This window comes from Impatiens glandulifera, chromosome 7 (assembly GCF_907164915.1).
Source record: "Impatiens glandulifera chromosome 7, dImpGla2.1, whole genome shotgun sequence".
NCBI lineage: Eukaryota > Viridiplantae > Streptophyta > Magnoliopsida > Ericales > Balsaminaceae > Impatiens > Impatiens glandulifera.
In genome coordinates this window covers 48,413,864-48,434,668 of record NC_061868.1, presented here as the reverse complement: position 1 = coordinate 48,434,668, position 20,805 = coordinate 48,413,864, and the positions used below count along the sequence as shown (strand labels likewise).

At 31.3% G+C, this 20,805-nt stretch overlaps 5 protein-coding genes and 1 non-coding gene across 7 annotated transcripts; 2 read left to right on the top strand and 4 right to left on the bottom strand.

The window, feature by feature from the left end:
* The first annotated feature begins 1,259 nt into the window (after positions 1-1,259).
* Positions 1,260-3,292, top strand: LOC124910752 (probable aminotransferase ACS10). 2 transcript variants are annotated; one of them, XM_047451431.1, is made up of 4 exons: positions 1,260-1,883; positions 1,963-2,076; positions 2,153-2,313; positions 2,404-3,292. In XM_047451431.1, exons 1-4 carry the CDS (start codon positions 1,497-1,499, stop codon positions 3,224-3,226), a joined length of 1,485 nt encoding a protein of 494 aa, XP_047307387.1. In that variant the 5' UTR covers positions 1,260-1,496; the 3' UTR covers positions 3,227-3,292. The 2 variants fall into 2 exon arrangements, with proteins under 2 accessions (XP_047307387.1, XP_047307386.1); XM_047451430.1 differs by having other exon boundaries at positions 1,262-1,883; positions 2,395-3,292.
* A 209-nt stretch (positions 3,293-3,501) lies between these two features.
* LOC124910111 lies at positions 3,502-4,723 on the bottom strand. Its single transcript, XM_047450732.1, has 3 exons — positions 4,271-4,723; positions 3,762-4,216; positions 3,502-3,691 (listed from the first exon to the last, which is right to left on the bottom strand). The coding sequence occupies exons 1-3, from the start codon at positions 4,592-4,594 to the stop codon at positions 3,502-3,504; spliced, it is 969 nt and encodes a 322-aa protein (XP_047306688.1). The 5' UTR covers positions 4,595-4,723.
* Positions 4,724-6,037: 1,314 nt separating this feature from the next.
* On the top strand, positions 6,038-6,109 carry TRNAW-CCA. The gene has a single exon. It is a non-coding gene; the product is annotated as a tRNA-Trp (tRNA).
* A 90-nt stretch (positions 6,110-6,199) lies between these two features.
* LOC124910753 lies at positions 6,200-6,881 on the bottom strand. The gene is made up of 2 exons (XM_047451432.1): positions 6,511-6,881; positions 6,200-6,401 (listed from the first exon to the last, which is right to left on the bottom strand). Exons 1-2 carry the CDS (start codon positions 6,839-6,841, stop codon positions 6,385-6,387), a joined length of 348 nt encoding a protein of 115 aa, XP_047307388.1. The 5' UTR covers positions 6,842-6,881; the 3' UTR covers positions 6,200-6,384.
* A 3,747-nt stretch (positions 6,882-10,628) lies between these two features.
* On the bottom strand, positions 10,629-11,144 carry LOC124910110. The gene is made up of 2 exons (XM_047450731.1): positions 10,835-11,144; positions 10,629-10,645 (listed from the first exon to the last, which is right to left on the bottom strand). The coding sequence occupies exons 1-2, from the start codon at positions 11,142-11,144 to the stop codon at positions 10,629-10,631; spliced, it is 327 nt and encodes a 108-aa protein (XP_047306687.1).
* Positions 11,145-14,885: 3,741 nt separating this feature from the next.
* LOC124944765 (serine/threonine-protein kinase SAPK3-like) lies at positions 14,886-17,270 on the bottom strand. The gene is made up of 9 exons (XM_047485102.1): positions 16,954-17,270; positions 16,436-16,510; positions 16,244-16,345; positions 16,107-16,160; positions 15,939-16,031; positions 15,766-15,858; positions 15,589-15,693; positions 15,410-15,508; positions 14,886-15,327 (listed from the first exon to the last, which is right to left on the bottom strand). Exons 1-9 carry the CDS (start codon positions 17,074-17,076, stop codon positions 15,052-15,054), a joined length of 1,020 nt encoding a protein of 339 aa, XP_047341058.1. The 5' UTR covers positions 17,077-17,270; the 3' UTR covers positions 14,886-15,051.
* Between the last annotated feature and the right edge of the window lie 3,535 nt (positions 17,271-20,805).

Sequence of the window (20,805 nt, the reverse complement as noted above, 5' to 3'; positions counted from 1 at the left end):
TTTGGGCTAAGTTTTGTCAGTCTGTCCAATCCCAAACAGTTAAAAGATATGGGTTTGAAAGCCCAAATCTACAACATTTCAATGTTCAAGAGAAAAAAGAAGAAGAAAGAAAGCCCAAATCTACAAAATCAAAGTCCAAGGGACTCATTGAGTAGCCTAATTATTTTTTTTGTTTCAATTTAACATGTGATTGTGTGAACTCTCGTGATTCACGATTTAAAGACGAATTCTTTAACATTAAGCTATGCTATTAGGTTAAAAATGAATAATTGAAAGAAAAAAAAAACTACCATACATTTCTAGAAGATTAGTTGAATTGTTTTTAGATGTTATTTCTTTTTGTTATAAGTATTTCTCATGTATATGTGTTTATTTGGAATAATATGAATCAAGCTATGTTTATTAAAAATGGAAAATTTTGTGCAAGGACTTTTTTTTTTTTAAAAAAAAAAAAAACAAACTAAATAAAATATGTAAAAGAGACTTCTTTAAAAAAAAAACCTGGATAAAAAAATTAAATAAAAGTTATTAATTTTTTGGGCAAAATATTGTTATAATTGTTAGTGGGACTCCCACAGGCAATGAACATAAATAAATTGTCCATCTAATTTATAATCAATCAAACTTTAATTAGTCTTAGAATTGATCTTATCTTATCCAATAGTTGATTTGGCCAATCTTTATTTATTTATTTTTATTTTGAGATGGCTAACATGACATCTTTTAAATCATAGAGTTATGAGTGGTGATTTGAACTATATTAATGAATTATGCCCAAATGTTTAAATAAATCATACTTATCTTTGTTTGTATGGTTGATTTAAAAGTTTGGAAAACTAATTGATAAGGTGAATGGTCTCTTCCCCTCATGACTCAAGTAGAAGGCCATGGCTTAGATATTCCAGGGACCCATCCTACAAATTATGGGTCCTTTTTTGCTGAAATGAGAGGGGCAAACATGGAATATGACTTATTTGATGGACAGATTCTTCTTGCTTTTCTTTAAAAAGATTCCCATTCGGATTACAAGTGTTTTTTTAGTGGCTACAATATTTCTTGGATTTCTACATAGTAAAGTTTTGTTCCAATTTTACCCCTCAACCCTTCTATGAATGAATCTCTTTGTAACAACAGTTTTGAAGAACTTTTTTTTGGCTATTTTTGCAAAAATGATTAATCAAACCATTATTTCTATTATTTTTAAACATAATACAATAAGTGTTAGTAATAGAATGAGGGATATTATGGTAAAAATAACCTTGATAGATAGAGATGAAAAATATCCCAATTCCCAATTGGATTCAAGCAATCATCTCCCTCCAAACAAAGATCCAATTTTATAAACCAGAGGGAAAAACAAAGTCTTTGCACGGATTCAAACAATCCCTTTAACATCATGCATCATCGTAGAGCATGACCCAAGACAAGGAAACCATAATACAAAGTCAACATCTTTAACAAGTTGGCGACGGCGGCGGCGGAGGAACACTACAGCCATGAGGCTCATTGTGCCCTTACAAGGAATAGTTCAGGGCAGAGACGGCGGCTTGGTTTTGGGTTCAGTTCTACCATGTGCTCTGTTTTTCATCATGCAGTTCTATCTCTGGCGAAACCGTTCCGTATCATCGGCACCACCTCCTCCTCCCCCTCCGCCGGCGGATGAGACGGAAGTGTTCTCACCTGTATTGCATAGGGTTCACTCTCGTTCTAGTATTTCGTCCCCAAGAGGCGGAGCAGCACCCGTATCTTCTAGGGCCAATTCCATCTCGAAACAGAGTAATAATACTCCTTATCAAATCGGATTGAAGAGGGTTTCCAGTGACCCTTATGACCTGTCTACTAACCCAGAAGGCGTTCTTCAGCTTGGATTGGATGAAAACAGAGTAAGTCCCCACTTTCTATCACACACACACATATAAAATGTGAAAAATCTCATTTCTTTTGTGTCTTTTATAATTGCAGTTATCGTTGGATTTGGTTCAAGACTGGTTGGCTGAGAATGCAATGCATTTGATTGCAGGTATTTCAAGGGTCGCAACTTATCAACCATTCGATGGATTGAAGGAACTGAAAGTGGTAAATAAAACTCTCTTCTTTGGAATTTTGTTTCTATGTTCTTTGTTTTGTTTATTCTGTCTACTGTTGTTTTAAGGCTGTTGCTGGGTATATGTCTCAAGTAATGGAAGGATCTATTGACTTCCATCCGTCGCAAATAGTGATAACCGCCGGCGTTTCATCTGCCATTGATATACTTAGTTTCTGCTTGGCAGATATTGGAAACGCGTTTCTTGTTCCTTCGCCTTATTCCCCAGAGTAAAAATTTATTCTTTACAATAGTTTTTTAATGTTTTGGTTCTCCAAACTGAAACCATCTGGTTATAATTTGATTGTTAGTCTGGATAGGGATATGAAATGGCGAAATGGTGTGGAAATCATAGCCGTTCCTTGTCGCAGTGCAGATGGGTTTGGTTTGAGTATAACCGCTCTTGAAAACGCCTTTAACCAAGCAAAGAAACGCGGTTTAAAAGTACGAGGAATCATTATATCAAATCCTAGGAATCCTGTTGGTAATTTGCTCAGCCATGAAACGCTTTACAGCGTTCTGGATTTCGCAAACGAGAAGAACATTCACATTATATCCATCGAGTCTTCTTCTTCTTATTCTTGTTCTACTCATCATGTAACCATGGCGGAAATTGCCAACATAGAAGATAGAGTTCACGTAGTTTATAATCTTTCAAACGATCTCAGCCTCCCTGGTTTCCATATTGGTGTTATTTACAGCTCCAACGCCAATGTTTTGTCAGCAGCCAAGAAATTAACCAGATTCTCCCCGGTTTCAGCTCCAATTCAACTGTTTTTAATTTCAATTCTATCGGATAAAGAATTCGTCAAGACATTCATCGAAACAAATAGAAACAGGGTGGGGAAAATGCACTTGATGTTAATTGAAGGATTAGAGAAACTAGGAATCGAATGCAGAAAGAGCATTAATGGCGGTTTGTACTGTTGGGTAAACATGAGTGGATTCATACGGTCTTACAGTGAGAAAGGAGAGATGGATCTTTGGGAGAAACTGTTGAATGTGGGGAAGATGAACGTTACACCTGGAATGGCTTGTCACTGTATTGAACACGGCTGGTTCGGTTTTTGTTTTGCCAATTTAACCGAACATGATGTCTCCATCGTCATGAATCGGATTAGGAAAGTTGTTCAATCCAATTGATTGATTAGTAAGTGTGAATCATTTATTATTACTGCATATAATATATTTTGATTCTTTTTACCTTCTCTTTAGACTCTCTCCCGTGTTATATTTTACAGACAAGGTAATGCTTTAGGAGAGAAAACCTGCAACTTTTTAAGATTATCTGTTAGCTGCTGTCTGTTTCCTCCTCACTTCTCTTAGAGAATTTGATGATTGCTTTGCTTCTGTGCATGAATTTACAATCTTCAACCTGTCAATCTGATCTAATCTTCAACTCAACACAATGATGATGATCAGTTAAGTAATAGCTCTTCTTCCTCCTGTAACGCCTTGAGCCGACTCTTGGCATAAACCGTAACTACAACTGTAGTCGCAACAGTCCCGCAGAAACCAAGAATGTTGAAAATGATTTCCGACGAGGATAGAGTATGTCTGCCATGTGTAGGTGAAGCAGCAGCAGCTAAAGAACGTATCAGAATTCCCCTGAAAAAAATCAAATGAAAATATTCATCATAATGATCATCATTGATTGGTAAGGAATTAGGTAACTTACGTATAAATGGCAACGAAGATTTCCGGCACAACTCCAACAAGAGATCCTAACAAGTAAGGTGTGTACTTAACATCTGTTGCGACCGCACAATAATTGTAAATAAGATATGGGAATGGAGAAATTCTGATTAGAATCACGGCTTGAAATTGATGAAACCAATCTCCTTCACCGGCTAATCTAATCATTGAAGCTTTCTTGGGATATTTATCCATCCAACCTTGAATTTTACCGTAGAAGAGTGAACCGAGGAAAAAGGGCAGAGAGACACCAATGACGACACCGAAAAAGATGATGAGAAATCCGAGGCCATAACCAAACGACATGCCGGCGACCCACATGGCGGGTGTAGATGGAAGAAGAAAGATTGGGAAAAGAGAAACAGAAACGAACAGAAGAAGGGCTAGAATTGGTTTGCTGAATGCAGTTCTCTCCCAATTCATCCATGGAATTATTTCCTGTAACAAAACAAAATCATTACCATTATCATCAAGATAGAATTTTTTTTAAACAAAATGATGAAAAACCTTGTCCATGAAGAAGGGTCCGATCCAAATGAAAATGACAGCAGCTAGAATAGCCACGACGATGACAAGAGATATGGCCATAACCCACCAGCGGAAACAGATTGCCCTGTTTTGGGTGGGGTGGGTCATGCAAACATCAAGATCGTGAACTTGTCTGCCTCCTCCTGCGACCGCCGTGTCGGCCTCTTCCCCATCTTCTTCCATGGATAGCCTGAGTTTCAAATAATCTCGATGATTACCGCTTACAGGGAGGCTCAACTCCGGGAGAACGGAGTCGGCAGAGTCGTCATCGTTCGGATCATACGTCATTGTAGGCAACTGGGGAGATAGATAGAATGTATGTATGTATGGCACGATGATGAAATGTGGAAACCCTAGAAAGGAGAAAGCCGGGAGGTAGAAGAAGAGAAGAATCTAGGAACAGAGGAGAGACAACGATCGCGGGTGGGGGTGAATTCAAATGGCAAAAATGTAGGTAAATTTGGTCCGATGGATGGATGGATTTTAGGTGAACAAAAAATTGTGTGTATTCAGAAACAGGGAAAACTCAATGACACCTCGAGCTTGCCATTGGCTATCTCCTATTTTTGGGAATAACTTACACGTGCGCTTGGGAGTAACTGACACGTGCTTCTTCACTTTCACCACGTGGAGACGATAATCAGAGTCTTGTTTGTTTGAATGTTTGAGACCAAGAATTGAAACCCTATATAATACACCAATTTTCTTATGTGAATAATATTTGGCACCTTTACAATTCAAATATGATTTTGTAAATAATGGGTGAATTTATTTAGATAATATAATTAATTATTTGTCAATTTGTGACTATTTGTTTTTATATTCTATTATTATTCAAAACATCATGTTGAGCACAACTATGTGTTACTTTCTTTTGAGATTATTAAAAAGATTTAAAGTGTAACTACTTGAGAGAATCTTTTTAAATTCTGAATTTCAAACTTAAATAATAAGTTTTATTCTCGAACAATTTCATATTACTTTTTCGGTATAGGATGAATCTATATAGGAGTTGTACTAAATTTAAACATAACCCAATTAACTTTTAAAATATATATTTAAATTGCTTAAAATATAATATATATATATATATATATATATATATATATATAGTAAGAGTTCTTTTAAGATAGAGTTCAATTCTTCATAAAATGCATTTTTATTTTTATTTTATTCTCTTATAATAAATTAAAGTCCCTTAATTTTTTTTTTCTTATATTATGTTGAGCTCCCTAACATTAATTCTAACTCCATTCTTGCCTAAAAAGTTCCAATAAATCTTAACTCGAATTGGTAGCCATTTCTAATATGGAGTAATATATATATAACTCAACATACACTTTTACTTGATGAGTTATCTAACTTATCGTACAGATAGTTCAAAATAGTATATATAACAAGAAAATAGCAAGTCTTTTGACAAATAATTTTTTTTTTCTTGGTAGATTTCAAATCATAACACCGTTGTATATCCAAGTGACCACATGTATTGACCTATTGTTATGGACGGCACTTTGATTGTAGAGATAGGGAATTGTTATATTGGCAATCGATTCATACAAAGAAATTGTTATCAAATGTCTCTCTCTATATATAGCACTTGAGACAAGGAAAGGAAACTTATATAGTTCTAAAACAACTACATTTGCTTAATTTATACAAAATATTAAGATATATTGTAAAAATTATCACTTGTAAATAGATTATAAAATATAAGAGAAGTTAACAATTGGATCTGTGGCGCAATGGTAGCGCGTCTGACTCCAGATCAGAAGGTTGCGTGTTCGATTCACGTCAGGTTCATTTTTTTTTCCCAGTTTTTTTATTTCTTTTCTTCTTCTTCCATTTGTTGGTATTAGCCTATTAGGGTTTCTCATTATCACAAGATTATTATGGAGGAAAAGTTTAGATTATTAAAGATCAATTAATTACTAACCTTCCAAAAGTGACACATTTAACATCAAGCCTCAACATACAAGATAATATTAAAAATCACATGCATAAATAACACAAAAAAAACTATTACAATTAATCCAAAACCATATTTTGATATGCATTCAGACTTAATTGGTCAATCTTCAAGGAGTAATGATACCTGCAAAAATCATCCCAATATATTTAATTAGTCAAAATTTAATGGATGAATCATGATCATAAAAATAACAACAATTTTTTTTAAATTTAGAGAGAATGAAGACACATACTTCCACACTTATAGTTATGAGGAACCTTTCTTCCACATCCTTCAATGAGGTGCACAAATTTGTCTACATCAATAAGCTCAGCCAGCTTCGGTGATATCTCAGGACAGACACAGTCCACATGGGTCACCCTCACCCGGTGGCAACAATACGCGGACGGTGCCTTCCCATACACCACCGGTTTGCAAGCGGTTATCGTCATTCTCCTCTGCCTCCGGCACTGCCCCGGGCTGGGACCCGTGGCGCCACATACTTTCACCTCCCACCCGCCGACCACAATGAGCACAACAAGCATCACCAATACCGGCCATGACCTCACATTGAACTCACTCATGTTCACGTTACCCTTTCTTTCTCTCGGCTTAAATGTTAATAAATTTTAACATATATTGATGTTGAAATTTTAAATGGGTACAAATTACAATTAAAGGAATAGGTGATGTACATGTATAATAATGAAGAATGAATTTCCGGGAAAGTTTCAGTCTTTGTCTTTATTTATATATGTTTGTATACATTAGTGAGAAAATGATTTGAGAGAAAATGATCATGTAGAAAACACAAATAGGGATGGTTTAATGTTTGTTTGAGATATTATTGAATTATTTGAAAAGGTAATTATTTGAACTTTTAATTGATTAAATTATATATATTTTTTTGGTTTAAAATTTAAATTTTATATAAATAAATTAAAAAATATTTTTGTATTTGATTAATAAATTGAGTAAATTGATAATTTTAAAAAAATATGATATAATATATGAGTTTTGAATAAAATATTTTTAAATACTCACATAAAGACATCTAGTTGCTCTTTTTAGGATATTTTTTAATAATATATTAATTCTTTGACATTTGTTTATTAAATTATTAAAATTTTTTGTAATTAAAATTAAAATAAAAGTATCTTAGTTGATAAACTAATAGATTCACGGTTATAAGGATGGTGATATAATAGTTTTAAAAAAATACTAAAATATTGCATATCAAACTAGCTCTAGGAGTCGATCACTAAAAATAAATGATTGTGAAGGTTGTGTAGATTGGGCACTTGATTGTGAAGGTCTTGCAGTAGATGGTGCAGGCATCACTGCTGAGCATGTTGCTCTGTTATGACCTAGACCGCCACATGAGCCGCACCGTCTCCGTTCTTTACGAACCTCACCTTGTGATGATCTACGTTTTGTTGTTGGTCGTCCTTTCTTAATCTTCACGGGGGTTTTAGGCAGACTCGTTTCTTGATATGTTCGGGAATGTCCCAAGCTTCATTATGTTGAAAAACTGGATAACATGTCTCCGCATAAGCCATGCACCATGATTCAGTTGAGTAAAACCTGCAAAATTATACAGTGATAACATAAATTCAACATAACATATATTCAACACAACATAAATTGAACATAACTTATGGAACAAAAATTCTCTAACCTTGCGCACAACTCATATGGAACCGATTTCCGGAAACGGGCAGCAGCTAGGGCATGCGTACAAGGAAGAAGACCGGATACATCAAATACCCTACAAGTACATGTTCGACCCTTGAAGTCAACTTGAAAATCAAATTCACCGTCATGCACATGGAACTGAAATCGATTAAGTGGATAAACACTGTAGAATCTAGCATTTTCACCTTCCTCACGTAATAACTTTTCATAATATGGAGATAAATGTTCGTTGTGGTTGGATGATTTTTCTCTTCTATGATAAAACCAATCTTGTATTGTGAATCTTAAATAGTCAGCTAATGTTGTTATGGGATATTTCCTAGCTTCTCTGCACTGACTATTAAAACTCTCAGCGTAATTACTTGTCATTTGATTGTATCGCGAACCGGGGAAAAAAGCACGACTCCATCTCTCCACTCCAATTTGTTCCAAATATTGAGCAATCCTAGGGTCTTTAGTTCTGATCTTGTCAAAATGCTTCTGAAACGTGGTCTCGGTGTATGCACGAGAAGCCAAATCAAACTCAACATGACAGTTATCAGTTTTAAATTTGGCCATTATATTCATTTTGATGTGGTATGTGCATGCCCCGTGATGTGCTTCTGGGAAAACCGCGGACAAGGCGTTGGCAATACTTGGGTGTCTATCGGATATGAAGACGAGATCCGGGACTGATCCAATTGCCAACCTTAGTTGTTGCATGAAATATGTCCAAGAGTTATTATTCTCTGAATCAACGACACCAAAAGCAACGGGATATAGTTGCTCGTTCGCATCCAATGCTATCGCAACCAGTAGTTGACCTCCAACTTTATGCTTAAGGAAGCTGGCATCGATGCACAATACAGGACGACAACATCCTATGAAACCCCTAATTGAAACCCCTAAAGACATGAACATATACCTGAAGTGTCCTTCCTCATCCGTCTGGATGTCAGTTATGGTACCGGGTTCTTCTTCTGCAACATGAACAGGTAGGATGGCAATTCACCATAGGAATCCTCCACAGTTCCTCGCACCGCCATTAAGGCCTTTTCCCTTGACCTCCAAGCCTTATTATATGTCAAAGTTAACCCATAACTTGTATGCATGTCTTCCATTATTTTTTTAGGCATGTGGTCATGGTGATGGTCCATGTATTTACGTTTGATACACTCCGCAATTACCCATGATGGTGCTTGCCTCACATTGTCTTGTCTCGTCAAAATTGAGCATGTGTGTTCTTTTACAAATTTTCTGATCTCAAACATCTCCGAGAATTTTCCTTTCATAGCACGCAATTTCCACTTGCAGTTCTCAGCCATGCATTTTACAAACCAAAGATTTTTTGTTGACTTCACCACTTTAAGGACAAAGTGATTAGACATCGCATGTCTATGCAACCTCAATTGTATTTCTTTTTTGTTATCAAAGAACGTACCCACTTCCAATGAATTTTCAATTAATGGAGCAGGAGTTTCGATCTCGAGTGGTTCATATGAGAAGTAGTGCTTGGTTCCCTCAGTATGGCTGAATGTATTCCTAACATGGGAAGTGCTTGGTTGACTTGGGAAGACATTTTGCTCCTCACATACATCTCTCTGCTCAAAAACATCTTGCTGCTCAAATATATCTCGCTGCTCAAACACATCCTGCTGCTCAAACACATGCTCAGATACATCTTGTTGCCTTAGGAATACATCTTGTTGACTTGGGAATACATCTTGTGCTAACACATCCTGCTGCTCAATACATCTTGTTGCTTGGGAATACATCTTGTTGACTTGGGAATACATCTTGCTGCTCAAACACATCTCGATGCCTTGGTAAGATATCTTGCTGCTCAAATATGTCATTTTCTGGTCTTTCACTTTGTTGAGTTGAAGGTATTGCTCTACTAAGGAGACACATAGGGGCGCGATGATTGGGCAGTGAAGACGAGAGTTCTTGTAAATAGAACGCCACATCGCTATCTCCAATGATTGTTGCAGGAGGAGAATTGATCATTAGCATATTATACTTTACCTTGAACACTAAGTCATATCTTAGTTTGTCCACACATGTAGCATTATAGACAATTGAAGCTAACTCTTCATATTCTTGTTTTATTATATTGGATGTTATATTAAAATTATTAATAATTTTATATTTTATTTAACCTAAATAATTTAGTTACTTAAATATTATAATAAGTTTTTTAGATTTTTTTAAATGTTAGACAAAAAGTAGTATATTTGAATTTTTAATTAATTAAATTATTATAATATATATTTTTAATTTTTTTTAATATTTAAATATTTTAATTGATAAATTAAATAATTTAATAATTAAAATAAAATAAAATTTGATATAAAAAAACTCAATATCAAACCAACTTTTGAACTTCAAATTTTGATAACTAAATATCCTATAAATACATATCTATTCTTGAATTCAGTTTAAAAAATAACACTCCAATCTATACTAACATTTAATAATTTTATCATTCTTAAAAAAAAACTTTACCCACATTATTCATCTTATGTTTTTTTTTTTTTTTAAAGAGAGCTAACATTACACCTGCTTAAACTCAAAACGTTTTCAGATGAAATCGAATCCGTGACATTCTGGTCTCTTAAGCCGACTCTTACATACTTGGTGGATATTATTCATCTTATTTATTTATTTAGATTAATATTGTCCATCACTTACTTATCATCATGGAAAGTATAAACCTGCAGCAAACAATAAAAATATTTTTTAAAAATTGTAACATTTTTATAAAATTAATACCAAATATTTGTGGAAATGATAAAAATACAATAACTCGTACTCAAGAACGTTGGATTATTGGATGAGTCTTCTTATTTAAATAGTTTTAAAAAATAAATAAATAAAAGACCAAATATTTTATTTAGTCTTACTTCCACATTTGAAGTTGTTGGGGACGGCTCGGCCGCATTGACGAAGGAGCTTGGACGCATTATCGACGTTGAGAAGAGCCGCGAGCTTGGCATCGATGACGGGACATGCACATTCAAAGTGACCCGCCCTTATAATTCCGCAACAATTGGGTGATGGGCTGAGCCCAAATATAACACGCTTGCACAAACTCATGCCCTGTTGTTGCTCTTGGGAACATTGGATCGGGGTCGGCCCTTGACCCTCCACCAATATTAACATCAATACCATTACCAATATCCCCACTGCTGCCAGTCTTCTTCCAACCGCCATTTCTTGCCTTGAATGGAAATATTTGCTTAATTTTATTGGTTTCTATTTATAGGGTGAGCCAGTAATTAATGTATGATTATCATTTGAAGAATACCACAAAATGAAAATGACACAAAGTCAGAAGTCTTATATATAGGATCGGACTACATTCTTTATATTAAAAAAATTATTTAAGCTTATAAAAATTATGTAAAGTAATGAAATATGATATAAACAATAGTAGTTTAAGCTTAGAATAAAAATAATATAAAATCTCGAATGTCCAAAATATAACCAAACAAGTTCAGAAAAAAAAATCACTCTGCATAAAATGATGCAAAAACTGGAGCACCACTTATCTATATTGGACTTTGTTACCATATATAAAATGTTGGAACACCACTTATATCTATATTGGACTTTGTTACCATATAAAATGAAATAATTAAACAGCATAAAATGATGCAAAAACTGGAGAACCACTTATATCTATATTGGGTCTTGTTTGGATTTGGGATTTTTTTTAAATTTAAAAAGAGAAAAAAATAATGATTGTTGATAATTTTAAGAATGTGATGATTATTTTTGGTAAAAATATTTAAAGAGTATGGATATATATAAATAAAATAAAAAATAATAATTTAAAATAGAGGGTATTTTAATATTTTTATTAATGAAATGAGTGATATGATGGTTGAGAAGTGATTAATTGAAAAATTGATTTCGTTTGAATTTTTGTAAAAAAAAAAAAAAAAAAAAAAAAAAAGAAAACAAGGTCTTGGACTATTTGAAAATAAAATTTTGAACCTAACAAAAATAAATTTATATATATATATATTCAAGGACTGATTTATAAATTAGAGAGAAAATGTTGTGAACTTAAAAGAAAATAAAGGTGAAATTATGGATGAGAAATATATCTTGTTATATATATATATATAATTAAAAAATATTTGTAAATATTATTAAATCAACCTCCATGTGAAATTTGTGACTAATAAACCTATTATTATTATAAATGATCCAATCAAAATTAAATATAAGTTTATTTAGAAAGAAAAAAAAGTCAACTATAGTCCATATATTTCTTGTAAGTTCATTAAAAACTTATTAAAGAATGATAATTGATAACTTATTCAAATTAGTAAGTTATTTTATCATTTCTCTTTTTTTGCCTCTTAAATGATTCTCATCATCAAATATTTTCTTTTTAATTGAAACACATCAATATAAATAAAATTAATATATTTTAATTAATAATGGAGGTTCCAACCCTTGAACTACAATTAATACAATTTTATACAAAAAAATATTATTTTTCGTTAAGAGAACAATTATTTAAATAATAATAATCCATATATTTAATTTTTAAATTAGACAACACAAAAGTAACATTTAATAACTAAAAAAACTTAGACATTAAAAGTATTATAAGAGAAAATTGATTCCTCCTAAAGGACCGAATAGTCATAGTAAAAAAATATCTATAAAAGTTGTAAATATGAGCCGTGGAAGGCTGGAATTTAAGTTGAAAATCAATGGAGAGAAAAGAGACACATTTGTATACAAAATTCAAACAACCAATCCAAACATTTAATGTCCAAAATTAACTGGACCAACAGCTATATATAATAGTTAGTATCCTTAAAAAAAAAAATATTTATTTTCATGACATGCTCTTCTGGCGTTAATTTCATGACAATATTCCATATATCATTTATTTATTTACATATATCACTTCTTCAATCACGGTTAAGAGCTCTTACAAAATTATTATGCTTTAATAAATTTACTATATATGTATTAAATTGATTGGAGAATTTAGTTGGAGTTTAAATTTTGAGTATTTGTCACGTTCTTACAAGTTTACGGAGTCTTTTTTTTGTGTAGTTTAACTGGAATACAATGAGTTATGTCAAAAATTGTTAGTAACTATTGTGAAGCATGAATTTGGACGACTAAAATGCGAGACTTAGAAAATGGGTATTTATCCCTATAAATTTATAGTGGACTATCTGATTGGAAAGAAATCGAAAAACTTTTAACAACGAGAGTAGGTCGTTAAAGATTATTCACAATATTATTATCAATGATGTCGGAGATTAGATCCAGAAAATTTGTTAATTTGTATAAAAATTTTATTATTTTTCTTGAAGATCTTCGAGTCAATTAATTATTTTAATGTTATTTAATTAGTAATTAACATTTTTTTTCATATTATATTTTTATTGGTTTGTTTAAACGGTTTTTATTAAATAGATCATTTTAAAAAAGAAAAAGGGAAAAAAGTTTAAATTTTAAACATTTCTTTAATATTGGTCTCGAACTGAACTTTGAAACGCGATATCCCATTCTGTCAAACTTTTACATTTTTAATCCTACCGACTTTTGATGAAACAAATAACCGACTTCTAAGAATATAAATTAAATTAAATTCACAATAAGCTACAAATTTATTTTGTGTTCATCAAACATAACTATTTCTTTCAACCAAATATGTAGATCTAGGTTTCTCAAAAGATCCAAAATGTTCTGGATTTTTGTTTGGTCAAAAGTGAAATGAAATCTTAACCACTAGATGGCACAATAATAACACATACACTAATTTTATGAATAATTATCCAACAACACAAATCTTCTTTTAAATTGTTTGCTGTCTACTTTAAAATCATTCATATTTAGTGCCCTCCAACGCAATTATAGACCTAACCCACCACAAATTAAGACATGTTTACTTGACCCCATGACTTAAGACAACAAAATAATTGGTTTCTTTATTTTTTATTTTTAAAGTTCATGCATTTAAAAAAATAATTAGACAGATTTGATGCATCACAATCAAATCCATTTCTATATTCAGATCATACCCTCACTTTCCATAGCCACAATTTATCTTTATTTTTTAGAACAATAAAACTATTTTATTCCATTAGAGAAGCCAGCCTTAACAAATCCCTTTTAAATAAGGGAAATGTGGTAATTCGTGTCAAGTTTGGGTTGGTTAGGATTGAGGGATTAGATCTGAATCTGAAATGTTTTATAATTTGGGTAAAAACTCAAAATATATAACTTCAACCTAATTTTTATTTTTAATTAACATGAACCCAACTCGATTGACCCGATTAGTCTTATTCAACTTGAACTTAACCCGATTTAAACCAATATAAATAATATCATCTTCTCTGTTTTAGACAAATCCGTTTATAAGAAACTCTAAAAAATGAGTGGGTATAAAATAACAAACACAAAACTTTACTACATAAATTCTAAACGGGTTGCTACTTTGAGTCATTTAAGATCGATTCGATTTTGACATGTTTATTAATCAGGTTAAACAAGTCAACTCGATCTGAATCAAGTTGACTTGTTTTCGACCAGAACCTAAAATGTACGACCCTAACCTAATTTTTTCGTGTTCGAATCGTATTTTTGTGTCGAGTCTGAAATTAACTTCCCTCAAAAAACCGTCATACATAATAATAATAATAATAATAATAATAATAATAATAAATCATTTAATCCAAAATTTAACTAACAAAATTTATTTTTATAGAAGAATATTTTTCTTTCAAATAACCCAAATTTATTTCTTTGCTTGTGATGTCTAATCTGAAATCATTATTCATAGTGCCCTCCAGCAGTAGCACCATCATATATAATAAAAAAGTAGTTATTAATAAACCTAACCCACAACAAAGTACAGACATGTTAACTTTAAACAATAGACATTCTAATTTCCCCAAAATAGACAGATTTGAGACATCACATTCCAAAACCATTTCTATATTCAGATCATACCTTCTCCTCTCATAGTCTTCATTTCTATACAATACCCACAATTTTGTATTTATTTTTCTAGATGAAAAGAAAACTATTTTATTATTCCATTCAAGAAGAAGGCAATCAAATCAAATAAAAAAATAAAAACTCATATAGGGGCAACAAAATCGCCACTATTGTCAACTTCAGAGTCTAGATCAGCATCATCAACCTCCAAAGAACCAACTAAGGGCACCTCCCCGGGCTTGGCCCCTTCTCCCGGAGTCTTAGCCTCTTGTATGATCCGCATAATCTCTTCCACGCTCTGAAGAAGCAATTGCTCAGACTCTGTTTCCTTGTAATTCGTCTTCTCGCCTTCGCTTAAATCCTTTGGAATATTCCTTAGAAACCAAGGATGTTTCTTTATTTCCGGGAGTGTAATTCTCTTCCAATATCATAAAAATATTAAACTTTCAATATGTTTACTATGAAGAACTCTGTAAGATTGATTAATAAATCATTTGTACCTTAGAAGGGTCGGTGACAAATATTCGAGAAAGCAAATGGTTGCAATCAGCTGAAACACGAACATAATCCGGTATTGAGTATTGGGCACTCATTATTCTCTGTCGACGCAACAACAAACAACAAAATTAATCAAAACCACGAAAACAAATGACAACTAGAAATGTTGTTAGCTAGTCACCCCTATTGTCTTGCGAAAATTTCTAGGATCCTCCGGGTCCTCAAAAGGGTATGCTCCAACCAACATCACGTAAAGTGTCACACCAGCAGACCAAACATCCGCAATCTAAACATTAAACAATAATAAGATATTTGAAACTAACCGAATTGTGTCTAACAAAAAAAAAGAAAAACTCGCCTTGCCATCATACTCTTTCCTTTGAAGGACCTCAGGAGCAATATAAGCCGGAGTCCCAACAGTAGACTTCGGTTGCGAATGGAGCAAACCGGACTTCAATGTAAGGAATTCAAAACATGTTAAAATTTTGATTATGTCAAACATTAAAACAGAGTATACATATTAATTCAAACCTTGGAATATCCGAAATCGCATATTTTAAGACGAGGAGTAGGACTCCCATCCAAGAGAGCATTCTCTAGTTTCAAATCCCTATGACATATTTCCTACAACAAAGATTAAAAGTTACAAACAAAAACATACAAGGAAAATTTAATCACATTGTAGTCATGTTTGTTTACCACTGAGTGACAATAGCTCACTCCAGACACGAGTTGCTGAAAGAAAAACCGTGCCTGCATCAATAAAATTGTTACAAAAGTTAAATTATTGTATAGAATATTGAAACTATTAGCTTAAAAAGTTCATGATCAATAACCTCGTCTTCACTAAATCGACCTGCATTACAGATCTTTGCGAAAAGCTCACCTCCTGCTGCATATTCCATTAATATGCCCAAATGGGTTGGAGTCAAAAACACCTAGCAAATTCATATATATATATATAAATGATGAAGAAATGAAGATCGGGCTTACTTAAAAAACAGAGACAAAATTAACTAACTATATACCTCTTTGAACCTCACAATGTTTGGATGTCTCAATGACCTATGATTTATGATTTCCCTTTGAACATTCTCATCAATCTGAAAATGAATTTTTAAGTACAAAAAGGGTTACAAGATCTAATTAAACCATACAACCAATAAAATTGAGCTGAATTATTTTTATTAATCCCATGTAACTAATTTCACAAACAGTCAATGTGAACATTAGTTTGAACAGAATGTTATTATTATCAACATGTGTAAAGTTCATAGACAAAAATGAGCTTTTTTTTTCCTTTAGAATAAATAAAAAAACTTAGGTAAAAAAATAACATTATTTAATCAAAGTGAGTGGTTCTTTTGCAAGAGGGAATTCATTCTTTTAACAAAATAATAAGAACCATTCATTCAATTGAAAGGGGGGATATATTATCTGGTCAAACAGAAGATCTGAAGAAGATAAAAGCACTTAATCGAAAATCAAAGATGAACCCATAATTAATCTTAGAAACCAGATCGATGAATGAATGAAATGGAAATACCTTTTTGCCTCTTTCAATATACTTGACAGCAAAAAGTTCCTTGGTCTTCTTATCTTGTACTAGCTTCGCAACTCCAAAATTACCGGAGCCAAGATCCTTGATTGCTTCATACTTCTCTTCCATTTTCACGGATCGGAAGAGACAGAACAGAGAAGAGAAGAGAAGAGAAAAAAAGCTGTCTTTCCGATGAATAAATTGCAAATTCAGGCAGGACTTTCTACTATGTTTGGACTTTGTTAAATAATTTATTATTTATAGATGGAAAGAGAAACGGAATAAAAACGACCCTTTTTACTACAGCCAGGTCGAGTCGAATCAGATTTCAAAAATCACCCAATTCATCATATACTAATATACTAGAGAGAGAAAAATAAAGAAAGAAAGAAAGCAGATTTGAATTATTATATAATTTATTTATTTTTAAAGCACACTTCTCATCAAGAAGAGTTGGCTTTAAAGTTTAGGGGGTCGGCCATTTATATTCTAATCTCTCTTTTTTTCTTTTGTAAGTTATATAAAATAGTTAGAATAATGAAGATTGTGATGATATAAAACAATTTTCAAATCTTTTAAAACTAATTTGCTATATCTTAGATTATTTGTAGAAGCGGGCTTGAAATAAATAAAAAATTAAATTGGAGTGTCATAAAAAAATAAAAACAAAATTATGGATTAAACGAGTAAACAAACTTGATTTTTTTTATTTTTTTTTAAATTAAATAAATTGAAAAAAAAAATAGATAAATATGGGTCATTTCACAAAAAAAAAAAAAAAAAAAATTGACTGAAGTTCACATGAATCTAATGTAGATCCGTCTTGGGTATTTTTACTTTGTTAGTTATTTGAGGTTTTTTTAAATAAATATGGTTAGGATCAAAATAATATATATATATATATATTTATATCTAATTAGAGTATTTTTATATTTTGCATGAATTAAAAGAAAATATAAGATTAGATTGATGGTTATTCAAAAATGAGTATTTTGTCACCATTCTTTTGATGAATATAATTACTTTTTAAAATTATCAAAATAAAAAGTGACTTTTAATTTTATTTGATACCAGAATTTTATTATACTAGATAAAAATTTATTTAGGTGAAAAAAAATAATTTTTTTATTAAATTTTAAATTAAGTAAAAAAAACATTTTTTAATTCAAAACATTATTGATTTTGAACTTTGACCAAATAAAAATAATTATAACAAATAAGTTGTGTTCATATTTGATTAATCACCTACAACATAGAATCTATTTCTATATAGTCTAGTCAACTTCTTTCTTTCTTTGGAAACATTTGATAATTATTAACACTTATAATTTGTAATTAATAATAAACAATGCAAAGAAATTAATTGAGGTATGTTAACAAAAATAGTAAAAGAAAATATGACATAAAAGAAATCAAACTCTAAACTGGTAAATATGATACATAAACTCCATTCAACTATGTTGCAAAGTTTATTTTTGGATTAAAATATTGATTCAAAAGATAAGATGATCAAGATGTAAAAAATAACTTAATTTTTTTTCCAAATATATTTTGATGTAACAAAATGGATCTTATTTTCTATTTTGACTTATATCACAATCTTGATAGGAGATTATCATGATGATGCGTCTTTAATTTCTTATATTTTATTTTGTTTTGGATTGAAATAGGTGTTTATGTGATACTTTATTTATATCAATATTAATTTTTTTGAAAGATTACGTATATTGTGACAATATCATATGAATCCTAACAATTTCCTAAAATTGCAATGATATCACATCTATATTGTGAATAAACAGTAATTCAAATGACCAGTCAATTATTCTATAGATTATACGAATATTAACACTATTATTTAGTATATAAAACTATAACCCCCCAATATATATAATGTTTAAATTTTGCTTAAAAACAATATTTTATCATTTAAAATAAAGCAGTCACATTTATAGAATAAAAAACATATGAACTTTAATAAATATATATAGAGAGAGAATAGGGATAAACTCAACGAAAGATTTAACGAAAACAGGTCCACGAATCCGACCTGGCCTGCCAGGTGTCTCCACATCTCAAAAACGCTCATTTCAAGTCCCGAAATTGCTTATTTCGGGTTCCGAAATAACTCATTTCGGGAAGGAAAAAATAATACTTTTTTTCACGAAATGGTCGTTTCAAGTCCCGAAACCACTCATTTCGGGTCCCGAAACGGTCATTTCGGGAAGAAAAATTATATTTTTTTTCCTGAAATGGCCGTTTCGGGACTTGAAATTACCGTTTCGGGACATTTAAAAAAATTCTCTCTCCTACCCACGTGTCATGCCAAGTTGATTCGTGAATTTACTTTTATTGAATATTTGGTTTAATTTATTATTTTTCATATATATATTATTTTAAAACTTTTAACAAAAAAGAAAGAAAAAGAAATTATCTGAATCTAAATAAACTAAAATAATGTAATCAATTCTCATTTAAATTTTTTTTAATTTAAATAAAAATGTAAATTTGTACTTATATTCTAAATAAACAAAATAAATTCATATTTATTTGATAAGTCTTCTATAATCAAATTAAATACTAAAATTATAAAAAAAAAGTGTATACTTTATTTAAATATACATTTTTTTGTGAAAAGATCTTTGGAATGAGTTAATGTGCTAGGTTAAAAGAAAATTATTTTTATAACATTAATTATTAAGAGTAATTTAAATATTTGAAGCAACTAATCTAATTATTAAACAAAGAAGAATTATTATTCTTTCCAAATTTACTCCGATATCAAACGAGTCCTTAAAGTTAAGCATGTGCTCTGGCATGTTATGCACGCGGCCTTTTGATGATGTGGTGGGCAATGGTGGGGCCCAGTGCTGGAAAGAATCTCATACACGTGGCTGATTATCAACGATGTACTAAAATATCTGCCGTCAATTCATATATACCCGCTCCATATCGTTCCTTTAAATCTGGGGGCCCACAACTCAGGCCCGCTTTATTTATTGTTTTTTAAGTTCAAAGGCCCAGTCTCTTTCCTTTTTTTATTACTCAGCCCATTTCAAAGCAAGTATACGACACGTGTTTTTTCTTTTTGAAATCGAAATAATAAAATTTAATTAATCATTGACGAAAAAATTTATATTTCAAACTATACACGTAATGAGATACAAAAGAGACTAATCAACACAATGAATATATTTTTAATTTCGAAAAGCTAAAATGACTTTATAGTTACCCTCGCTTGACCAAGAGTAGACTATTTATTTTTTATAAAAATATATCCGGACTAGTTTCATAATAATATCAAGTAAACAAACAAAATAAACCAATTGACTATGTCATTAGTACCTTTTAGCGACGGAAAATCATCACTTTATTGACAAATACATACAAAATGTTTTGCACTGACTACCTGGGCTGTAGCTGGGGCAGCCTTGATTCCCTGTGCGTTACTCATCTTTTTTTTATATATATTTTATGATAAATAAATCTCTATAAAAAAAACAAGGTAACTCAACATAAAATAATAAATGTTCAACTTTATTTTATTCTTTCATGTTATGTTCAAATTTTATGTTTTAATTGATACTTTTTTAAATTTATAATTTGTAATAGCTTAAAGTAAGTAAATAGTTTTAACCAAGACTAAATATATGGTAGCTATGTTCAAATAATTTAATTGTATTATATTTTTTAATATATATTAGATTGTACAAATTCAATTTTTTGATTTTAAATAAAAACAAGGACTATCGGCTTAAAAAGTAATTTAATGCATACTTTTCTAAGTGTATAATGTTCATGGTCCATATATATTTATTTATATATGATTTATTTTGCTTAGATATATATTTATTATTG

Excerpts from the sequence above, each read along its gene's own strand:
- LOC124910110 (XM_047450731.1), bottom strand. The coding sequence starts at position 11,144 with ATGGCGGTTGGAAGAAGACTGGCAGCAGTGGGGATATTGGTAATGGTA.
- LOC124910753 (XM_047451432.1), bottom strand. The coding sequence starts at position 6,841 with ATGAGTGAGTTCAATGTGAGGTCATGGCCGGTATTGGTGATGCTTGTT.
- LOC124910752 (XM_047451430.1), top strand. The coding sequence starts at position 1,497 with ATGAGGCTCATTGTGCCCTTACAAGGAATAGTTCAGGGCAGAGACGGC. Across the intron at positions 2,077-2,152 it reads GATTGAAGGAACTGAAAGTG|GCTGTTGCTGGGTATATGTC; the intron begins GTAAATAAAACT and ends TGTTGTTTTAAG. Across the intron at positions 2,314-2,394 it reads CCTTCGCCTTATTCCCCAGA|TCTGGATAGGGATATGAAAT; the intron begins GTAAAAATTTAT and ends TTTGATTGTTAG.
- LOC124944765 (XM_047485102.1), bottom strand. The coding sequence starts at position 17,076 with ATGGAAGAGAAGTATGAAGCAATCAAGGATCTTGGCTCCGGTAATTTT. Across the intron at positions 15,694-15,765 it reads GGAAAGAGTATGATGGCAAG|ATTGCGGATGTTTGGTCTGC; the intron begins GCGAGTTTTTCT and ends TTTAATGTTTAG. Across the intron at positions 15,328-15,409 it reads TTGTCACCGACCCTTCTAAG|AGAATTACACTCCCGGAAAT; the intron begins GTACAAATGATT and ends TGATATTGGAAG.
- LOC124910111 (XM_047450732.1), bottom strand. The coding sequence starts at position 4,594 with ATGACGTATGATCCGAACGATGACGACTCTGCCGACTCCGTTCTCCCG. Across the intron at positions 4,217-4,270 it reads ACAAGGTTTTTCATCATTTT|GAAATAATTCCATGGATGAA; the intron begins GTTTAAAAAAAA and ends GTTTTGTTACAG. Across the intron at positions 3,692-3,761 it reads ATCTTCGTTGCCATTTATAC|GGGAATTCTGATACGTTCTT; the intron begins GTAAGTTACCTA and ends GATTTTTTTCAG.